At 32.4% G+C, this 11,001-nt stretch overlaps 1 protein-coding gene across 1 annotated transcript in view; it reads left to right on the top strand.

The window, feature by feature from the left end:
* Positions 1-10,992, top strand: part of LOC106478059 (probable serine incorporator) — a 25,197-nt gene extending 14,205 nt beyond the window's left edge. The window contains exons 6-12 of the mRNA XM_013938569.2: positions 1,089-1,165; positions 2,678-2,774; positions 4,653-4,739; positions 5,277-5,382; positions 6,921-6,994; positions 8,431-8,572; positions 9,201-10,992. Coding sequence (XP_013794023.1) covers positions 1,089-1,165; positions 2,678-2,774; positions 4,653-4,739; positions 5,277-5,382; positions 6,921-6,994; positions 8,431-8,572; positions 9,201-9,336 — 719 coding nt within the window. The 3' untranslated portion in view covers positions 9,337-10,992. The remainder of the gene's footprint in view (positions 1-1,088; positions 1,166-2,677; positions 2,775-4,652; positions 4,740-5,276; positions 5,383-6,920; positions 6,995-8,430; positions 8,573-9,200) is intronic.
* Positions 10,993-11,001: the final 9 nt, after the last annotated feature.

The raw sequence follows: 11,001 nt of genomic DNA, 5'->3' as shown, positions 1-11,001 counted from the left end.
CAACTTTGCAATACACAAAAATTCCACAGTCACTTTAACTTAACTACTTTTATAAACACAGTGATTCACACACTTTACTTACGGTGCCTATGGTTCACTTGATTGAATTATCTCTATCTTCAATCTATCTGCCTTTATATACTAAAAGAGAGAGCGTCTAGCAAATACTGGGATATTCATGAGGTTCCCCTATAAGTCACGATCCTTCTAGAAACTCCAGCCTGCATGCTCCCAGCATCGCGTGACTTTTGCTGTCGTATCAATATTGTTGAAAGCTATATTTCTAATATTGTAATTTAAGTATTAGCTACAGGGAACTGTGGGTATTAATGAGGACATGAAGATCAGAAGATTTAATAAAATAGGCATAGAACATTTAGGAAACTAAGGATGTAATGTAAAGAGAACTAGCACACTTGGATCTACATTATAAATTATAGATTGTTGCGAAGAGTGATTTCAAGATAGAGAGTAAACCAGTGAGTTTGTTAGCCTTTGCAGTTACTTTGTACAAGTAAATTGATTTGTTTTACATTAATGTCATTTTGTAATATAGACCTACAGGAAGTTTCAGCAGTATAAAAGTGTTAAAGTTTGCAGAACCATTAAAGGAGGAAATAACCTATTATTACATGGACTAGACATTGAATTCTTTTCACCAGTATAAGTTAAATGGATCTGCCAACACAAGATCAACAATGTTATAGTATTTTACAGAAAAAATAAGGGATTTCTTTATGATAATTTACTTGTATCAAATTTTATGACAGGCAAAATGTAAAATCACTCGGTATGATACAATATGGGGACCCAACTGATAGAGAACAGTATATAACCAAGTCTTTAATTTGAGGGTTAATTTGATATTTGGGAGATATAAGTTATGACATGTATGATACAAATCAGTTCATCTTTCATACTAAAAGAAACAACACACTAATTTAAGTACTTGCTTATGTTGTTGATATTTATATTTCCTTTTAATTCTTGTAAATGAGGTAATATGTATTGCTGATACATGTTTTTATACCCATTATTATACAAAACAGTTATATTTTCAAACTTTTTTTTCTTTTTTTTTTTACTAGCTTTATTTTTCTTCACCCTCCTTCATTATGTTGCTGTTCTTACTTCAGTGGTGTTGTTTTACATCTATTATACACAGGTGAGATTTGTTATTCATGTACACTACTCGCAAAAATTAAAGGATAATGAGGTTTATTTAGATTTTTATATTTTTTGGTTATCAATTTTTTTTTTCAGATTTAGTATGCTTATTGTAGAAGATTACACTGATCCTATTTAGGGTTTGCAAGTTTATGCACCAATTATTCCTTATATAATAAGCCCTTTAAGAGGAACAACCCTAATTCTGCAAAAGAAAAGGCCAGTTTTGAGTGATTAGGAAAAGATGATTATTGTTGAGAAAATACTAGGTTTATAGAATATTTTGTGGGTGCTGACTTTTGAAAAGTGTGTGCAAACTGTTAGAAACCAGGTAACTGAAACTGAAGTTTGCAGAGCCATCACACAACTTCAGAAAGACTGCACCAAGCTTAATGTGGCACAGATCATAGGGGGTCACATTCTGTGGTCAGTAGATTGTGGTGCAGATACCAGGCCACAAGGGAATACACCAGGAGACCAGGCCAGAGTTACAGAAGAGCTAAAGATGCAGTAGATGACCAGTATCTTCAGAATTTAGCTCTAGAAACTGCCCCACCAGTGCTAGGGGCCTTAGGAATGAGCTTTTGTAAGCCACTGGAAGTGTGTATTGTGCTGAAAGGTTGGGAATGGGCTCCATGAATCTGGGCTCAGGCATAGGATAACAGTTAGAGCCCCTGTACTGGACAGCCTGGCTGGCATTTGCTCAGGAACGTGTCGCCTGGACCCTTCAACAATGGACCCCTGAGAGCAGATTCTGTGTATCTTCAAATGATCGACATGCAAGGATCTGAAGACATGAAGATGAGTGATACTCATCCTGTAATACTGTCCACCATGATGCCTTTGGGGGTGGCATATGCATGTGGGGGTATACAGACCTTTAGGTGATGGATGGAAGATCTCTGACAGCAAGATGTTATGTGGATGAGATCCTGCTACCTATTGTTTACCCTTCTACTGCTGCTGTCAGAGATGTGTTCATGTGTCATCATTCTCATACTGCCAGGATCACACAGCAATGTTTTCAGGACAAAGAAATAGAGATATTGGACTGGCCTGCTAAGTCACTGGTCCTAAATATGATTTAGCGTATATGGGACTTGCTAGGGAGAGGAATTAGAGACAGACAACTTGCTCCTACAACAGTCCAAAATGACAATATCAACTCTAAAAGGTTAATGAGTAAACAATTTTATGCAGGTGTGTATTTGACACCTCAAATGTAAATGGTTAAGTAACTTTCCCAGAAGTAGTTAAAATTAGGCACTGTATGGTCTTGAAGTTCATCACTCTTCACCAGAATTGTACCAAACAGATCAAGATTTTTAGCTTGTCAGACTGTGGATGAAGTGTTAAAAGTTCATTTAGAATTTGAATTATTTGACTATTGAAATGAATGATTGAATTGTACTAATATACATTACTATAAAATGAACCAAAGATGTACATGCATGTATAATTCACATACAAACCACACAGTCAAATTCTTGTATATTTGGAAACTTTGTAGGCCAGTGGTTGTGGTCTTCATATGTTCTTCATCAGCATCAACATGATATTATGTATTGTATTGTCACTGGTGTCAGTCTTGCCACAGGTTCAAGAAGGTGAGCATTTAATTTGTTGATTTACTTTATCAGGGTTCAAAAAACAATCACTTATAGAATGTGTTTGTAAATAATTTCTTTATTAACATATGACTATTCCATAAAATTATTATGGGAAAGATAAATACACTAGGTGTTATGTGATGCAATAATGAATTTCTATACTTTGTATTTTTAAAATAGTTTTTTTTTGTTACATTCTGTACTTCAGTGTTAATTACTCAAGCTTAGTGCTTATAATTTGTGTGACTTTGAGAAGATAATACCTGTTAACAGTGTAGAAAGTTTTTAACATCATTATAATAGAGTAGTTCCAAGCTGTATGTATAAAACTAATAACTTTACCAATAAAGATTATTATTTTGGGTATTTCCAAAGTTATACTTTAAAATACTGTAAGAAACTACAGAAAATGTCACCACTGCACAATAGGGCCTTAAACATGTGAATACTCTGTCCGGTAAATGAGTTAGCTGTCATTACTCTCTATCATTCTCCAAGCTTATGATGTGACTTGTTCTTACTGACAAATTAATTGGTCTAAAATGCTGGGTAATGCTGAGGATCACTTGCACTTTTTTAAGTGATGTTCCAGTTCCCATATTACTTCCTCCATCATTGATTTTACTCAGTCTGATGGCTATAATTATACAGCATTACCCAACACTATAAGTTCCATTGTAACAAAGTTCTATGAAGGACAGCATGTCTTGACAAACATTCTACAGACCTTCCATTGTACATGAATATTGGCTTCCAACATCAGGTGTAAGCAGACCAAAAGCATGAAATCAATTGGAGTTGCATCAGTTGATGTAACAAGTATATAGTCTAAGGGGATTTCTGAAACTCCTGTTTCTTTGGCCATCTTTCTAGTTAAAATAGCCATTGTTTTTTAAGACTAGTTGGAAGTTTGTGAATTTTGGCTTGTAAACTTTAAACCCTTATTTGTCACATTGTTTGTGATGTTCCCCACTTTATCACATTAGTTTTTAGGAGGCAGAGGATTCTTAACTTTGAGGGAAAGTGTTGCTTCAAATTGACTTGTAGTGCTGTTTCAATACTTTCTGCCATCTTGAACATTTTGCTATGCACATTTTTTTTATGGGGAACAATGAAAACTTCCTTTTCAAAAATGTTGTGTACTTTGGACCTACATAATCTTTTAGCTATAAGTCTACTTGTTGTGGCATTGCATTATTAGTGACTGTGTGTCAAATATATAGGTGCTACACATATTGCCCATGGTACCACATTTTTGTATACATGTGTACTGCAAGGAAAAGTTTAGAGGGAAATATTTTATTTCAGTCATCTATTCTGTCTTTCAACTTTTTAATTGCATATATTTAGAGATGTGTGTATAAGATGCATCAAAGTATTCAGCAAATTACATTTTGCATATGTGTTTTACAATAGCTATAACAGCTTGGATAATATAAGTGGAACAGTGTATTGTGTATATGAATATTGCTCAGAAAAGTTCTTAGAGGAAAAAAGGTTACCCATAATATATAAAATAAGAAGGTAATTAAAAATGTAATATGAAAGAGGATGTGCTTTTTCAATTCCTAATAATTATTTTGAAACTTCTTGCTTTTGAAAATAAGCAGAATTTTATACAAAAAAAAATGACAAGTAGAGTGGAGATTTTTAGATTTGCATATTGTATATTTTTTGAGTAATTGTTAAATAGGAATATTTTTATAGAAATAAAGAGAATTTGTACTTCACTGTATCACTCAAGGCCAGCCTGACATTTGTGTTTTTTTTCTATGTTCCAATTGTTCAAACACTGTATCTCTTCTAAATCTGAAGCATCTTGTCCCCTTTTTTAAATACATTTTATATGTAATATTAGAAATTATGGTATTTCAGTGCAGCCACGATCAGGTTTGCTTCAGGCATCACTGGTTTCAGTTTTCATTACATATTTGACATGGACCTCCTTGAACAATTCACCAGGTGAGTGGGTTTAAGTATGATTTGTCAGGTATAAATCAGAAGTATGTGGTTATGTTTAAAGTGTATAATAATTGCAAAGATAGTCACATTTAAATAAAAGCTTTGATCTGTCTCAGGATTACACTTAAAGCAGTGCTTTTGATGTGTTTTAACTAATGTATTTTCCACTTGTATGTAAAATATGTAGGTAGTAATCATAATGAATAGAACTAGTCCTAGAATTAATGTCAATTTGTCAATAAATATTGCAAAATAGAAGAAAAAAAAATTTTGGAAGGTGTTTGATTTAAGAATCAACAGTTACACTTTATGTTGTTGTTGTGAAAAACTGGGTAATTTACAAACCATCCTTTACTAGTAAAGTTAATCAAAGCAAATCCTTGTAACTGAGATTAGCCTTCAAAGAAAACTAGGATTATATATGTATACTATTTGAATCTGAAGTTCATAGTGTTTTATTAAAAACCCAACAAGTTCTTTCATTGTTGAAATTCTATGATTATCATTTTAATTTTATTCTTTTTTTATTTTTCATAGTCAGTCAGTGCAAACCTTTGATCTGGCAGACTAGCAACAAGAGCTACTTTGATGTTCAGAACATCATAGGCTTGGTTTTGTCATTTATATGTATTCTGTATTCATGGTAGGATAATTTTATTTTTTGAAAAAATCTAAATTTTATTTTGTAGATAGTTTTTATGATAAATTTCTTTGTTAATTCTGCTCCTCTAAAGTATTGATTTAAAAAGGAAGGAAACTTAAGACTTTAGTATAAGCTTATCTGTTTTCTTTCTAATAAATACTTATAAACAAAAATGTCATTATATTATGTGTGTGTGGTTGTTATTAAAAGTAACATACTGTGTTAAAGGTCACAAAGGATAGTTGAAAATTAATAGTTACATTTGGGCATGATAAACCATTTAAAACTAAATAACATGTGCATCTGTATAACAGATTACTTTTATCTAAGTAAAAATAAAAAATTGCATCTTACTAAAAGCTGGGCCAGGGAAGGCCAAATGTTCTGGACTGTGGATCTGAGGCTTTGTGGTTCGTCTTGTTGCTGTAAAGAAAAAGAAAAATTGCTTTACATTTTGAAGCTTTTTTTTGCATGTTTATAATAGTGATGATCAAAACCCACTATTTGACAAGAGTAGACTTATAGTTAAAAGTAGGTAAAACCCACTATTTGACAAGAGTAGACTAATAGCTGAAAGTAGGTAAAACCCACTATTTGACAAGAGTAGACTTATAGTTAAAAGTAGGTAAAACCCACTATTTGACAAGAGTAGACTAATAGTCGAAAGTAGGTAAAACCCACTATTTGACAAGAGTAGACTAATAGTTGAAAGTAGGTAAAACCCACTATTTGACAATAGTAGACTAATAGCTGAAAGTAGGTAAAACTCACTATTTGACAAGAGTAGACTAATAGCTGAAAGTAGGTAAAACCCACTATTTGACAAGAGTAGACTAATAGTTGAAAGTGGGTGGTGTTAACTAGCTGCCTTCCCTGTAATACAGAGATTTGGTGACCTATAACCTGTGAGCTAAACCTGGTTTTGAATGACCTAATATGGCTCTTGATCATTCACACACACATACACAAAGAGGATAAAAGCCTACTAAGTTACTAAATGTATTCCCACAAATGCACCAGATTTTAACCTGTATCACCCTACCTCACTGTTCTATTGATGTTTGTATTATTCCAATAAGAAATCTCATTAAATCAGCACACTGAGTATAATAACAAAATCCAATTTTCTTTAGATTTTTGTACATTGCACAAATTGTGTACGTCATATGATTTTGTGCAATAATTGTTTCTTTCAGTTTGTCTCTCTACAACAAAAACAAGTTGCCCTCCCATGCTCTATCAATTTAAAATTAGGGATTATGAGTGCAGATAACCCTTGTGTAATTTTGTGCAAATTTCTGGAACAAACAAATACCAAATGTTGTTAGAAATCTGTTAACCTAAGATATAGATTTTTTTATTAATTACTGCATGAATATTTTAAATATGTTGAAAAATATACAGAGTGTTAAAAAACTTTGAATTAGTGAAAATATTTCATATTTATTTAACAGTGTTTGAAAAGCTAAAGGATTTAAACTGTTTTTTTTAATTAGGATGTAGTATTTTTGCTAACAGACAGTTTTTCTTTCGTTAAGCATAAAATCATCCAGTAATGGGTTGTCAAGTGAGGTTGGGTCAGAAGAGAATGTAATAGTGAGTGAAAGAGCAGGTTAGTCACAAGTTTTTTTGCTCTTTTTTTTTTTTTATTTCATAAAATATAATTAGCAAACATTTTGCAGTTCAACCATGAATATGTGCAGTTAGTAAGTTATATGTAATAGTGAGTAATGGAAAATATAGATTGTCAGTTTTGAATTCCTACAAACTGTAATCATGAAGTCAACATTAGCATAAAAACTAATGGTTAGCCATTTTAGTACGACCTTTACCTGTTTCCAGGTTGGGCCATCTTTCACCACAATATTAGCCTAGATTTGGTGTCATAGCTTTCTCAATATGCTTAAAGATGTCATCTTCATTTGAGCCCATTTATTCAGACTTATGGTCTTTAATTAGTCCAAGCATCAGCAGAGAAATGCAGTTTTGAATGTAGCATTCAAATTTTTCCCAAAGATGCCTAATCTGCTTGATACTTGTGATTGTACTGGCCAAGGAAAATGACAGAATCTCTTGTCATGCTCTTCAAGCAATGTGAATATGATGAGTTGTTGCATTAGGATTCATATTCAGCATTTTGGGATTGGTATTGTTAAAAACAGACTTGCACCTTGGATGTTATTATTACTTCTGAAGGAACCACACTTATATGCTACCTCATGTTGGGTTCTAGACACTTTTACAGAAAAAGAATAAATTATGACTCCTCAGACCACATCACACATTTCCAGTTATTCACTGGAATAATTTACTCTCTTAGCACCACTGAAGCCATGCTTTTGTGCTTCCTTCAGATATAAGTAGCTTTTGGATTGGTTGTCAGATGCACTTGACAATGTTTGTAATGTCCTTTGCATGGTACTGTTGTAAGCAGTTGTTCTCTGATCGCTGTTACAGAAATCATTAGACTGTGATATAGTGTGATGTTTGTTTGTTTGCATCTTATAACTGTCAAATTGTTTGTTTTCTGGCCAGTTTATAAATGTTTGGTAACCACAATTTTTCCTAATGGCAGGAGTATTCCTCGTGAATTTGCCAATTTTGATTGTCTCATGACAGATGCATTTCTTTGAACATCCTATCAATGTCTGTTAGGTGTATAATATTACATCCCTCTAAAAGTTGGAGAAATTCTTGCTCTTACCAAAAATTCAAGAATGTAATAAAATTCTATATGATTTAATAAATAATTTTGCAAACATTTTTAGTATAAATGAATCATTATTAATCTTTTTCTTCGTTTTGTGTTGGTTTTTAAAATTCTTATTCATTTAACAGTGTCGGATTTTTCTTTCATATCTTCTAAACATTTTTGTCTTCTCTCAGTCTGTCTTGATTGTATATGTTTATCTAACAATTTTTACTAGTTAATTCAAAATTTAAGGTTGTTAAAAATATACACTGTGTTTCATTGTAATAATGAATTAACCATTGTTAAGTGTATAAGTTGTGTTTCACATTTAATGACACTATTTTTACTTTATACAGATGGAGTCAACACTAATGATGAAGAACGTGGCGTGGCTGAAGACAACGAAGAGCATGGTGTGGTGTACAGTTGGTCTGTTTTTCATTTCACCCTTTCCCTTGCCTCACTTTATTTGATGATGACTTTAACAAATTGGTACAGGTGAGTTTTCATAATAAATCAATTCTGTGTTATATTATGGTTCAACTTTATAGAACTTTACTTAAGCCCCTATGACTATAATTTATATGATTAGTATAGTAAATGCTTCTTTGTCCACTACTTTTAGCTGAAGCACTTTAAAGTTGTGATAGACATACTCAAGGTTTTTTTAACCATTTATTCAATAACAATAAGCTTAACAACCTTGTTCTGTGTTATACTATTTTGCAAGTTACAACCTTTTTTAACACTTGCACTATTGATTCTGTTGCTTAAAAGTTGATACTTTAGCATAGCAAGGTGTGAGCTTGTTCTTGTAAGCTTTCCTTTTTTGTGCTCATGATTGAATTATTAATTTCTTTAGACTGAACTGTTGTTGCAATCCACTGAGTTAGTTCTTTTCAAAAAATTTTTAACAGTATTACCTCTCCTTAATATCTTCACAGTAATCATAGAAAGTATTTTATGTGTACCTTTAATCAGTATTCTGTTTAAAAATTAGTACCCTTATACCATACCAAATAGTCCGTATTGTTATTCATATTTGAATAAAACATAATTAGAGATTGAAACTAACCTAAAATGATGTACCTGTATGTATTTAAAAATATTTCTTCCCATTATGTAGCCCTGATTCAGTCATTAATTTAAGTGAGAGTACAGCATCAATGTGGGTAAAGATGTCATCATGTTGGTTATGTTCGATTATGTATGTGTGGTCGCTGGTGGCTCCTGTGGTCTTACCTGATCGTGACTTCAGCTAGAGCTTCTTACAACTGGAAACTCGGTGATGCAAGTATAAGTGGATTACTATTTAGCTATTTCTGTAAACCCCCATTTTATTTCAGTTTGGGTTAAAAGTATGGAAATGTTAACTGCAGAATGTATAATGGTGTAAGCTATATTGTGCACTTTAAAGAAGTATGGTAAAAAGAAAAATTGGTTTCAGTCTTTTTGTTGTAGTTAGTTAGTTATTTTTGCTTAGAGTATAAGGCTGAAACTAGGTACTAAGTGTGATGTGTGTATCTCAGATCTAAAAATATCAAATATTTTGCTTTTATTGCATATTTAATGTACTATGGCATAAAATCATGTAATACAAAAAGGTATACATATCAATTTTTCGAGTAGTGTGCAGTATCTGTTAAAGAAAAAAAAATTATTGTTGATATATTTAGATTGGTAAGCATGTGACTGTCAGAGTTGATAGCTGTTTTCTGAATCAAATCATAGACATATCAAACCTTAAATTCTGAGGAGTCTGGTATCATTTTAAAATATTTTGTCATGGTAAGACCAAAATTAAAAGGTTGTAACATCAAGCATACTTTATAGTGTTACTGTTGAGATTGTATAAAGGATAGACAATAAAATGAAAACACTTATTCAAAAAAATTGAAACATTGAACCTTCAGGGCAGTATTAATTATGTTTGGTTACGTATATTGAAACAATAAGGTATTGGAAGATTTCAAGTTAGGAGAGCCAATAATTTTTTTAGGGATGTCAGAGCAGGAGAGTGTTGTCAAATTTGAGTTTTAGGAATATCCTACATTAGTTTAGTAGAATCTAGTGATTGGGTAGTTCATAGTGGATGATTGAGGCTTATCTGTTGCTTGGAAAACCAACCTGTAGTGAATAAACAAAAGTCTATACTCACAAAATACAGTCCATCCATAATGAAACTATCAGCACTCTCTCTCTCTCAGTAAAATCACGAATTTTAATCCCTTGGGCTCTCTAGGCTGTACCTGACATACTTTCAGGTAAATGGGACCAAATAGAATGTTGATTCTTGACCAGATCAGTTTTCAACATAGTTCCAGAGTCCACAGTTTATGGTTATTGCATATGCAAAGTTGTATTTCCTGGAGAATGAATGACTTGTGTATTATTGCTGTACACTAGTTTCTCAAGTGATTTAAGCTTGTATTTACAGGTACCCAAGACACTGGTTGCTTGCATTCATCATTCAGTTCTGAGTGTGTTTAATTTGCTGTTATCTTTCTATTTCATTTCACAGTATGGCTCAGTGTGCATTGTTACTGATTACATATTGTAGGTGTTTACCTTTGAGATTTTACTAGTGTTTGCTGAGTTCTGCTATCACATTTTTTGCAGTTTGTTAAATATTTCATAGATGGTGTTTAGAATTAATTTATCACAGGAACAGCTGACAGACAGAGAGAGAGAGAGACACACACACACTTTGTGTATTTGAGAAATTGCATAAAATTTGTATTATCAGTGTGCAGAATCATGCATTTCTTTTGAAAAGGATGAAATTGTAACTGAAGTGAGCAATTTATTTTTGTAAACCCATCTAGTTAGGCAAATTCACAAATGATCTTTAAAAGTATTTTTCAGATTTAGCATCTTAACGAATTCATAATTATGTTCAAGGTTAACATTAGTCCTCCTGTAATATG

The sequence above is a fragment of the Limulus polyphemus genome, unplaced genomic scaffold (genome assembly GCF_000517525.1).
Source record: "Limulus polyphemus unplaced genomic scaffold, Limulus_polyphemus-2.1.2 Scaffold176, whole genome shotgun sequence".
Lineage (NCBI taxonomy): Eukaryota > Metazoa > Arthropoda > Merostomata > Xiphosura > Limulidae > Limulus > Limulus polyphemus.
The sequence above is the reverse complement of the archived record's forward strand: the minus strand, read 5'-3'. Positions and strand labels throughout refer to the sequence as shown.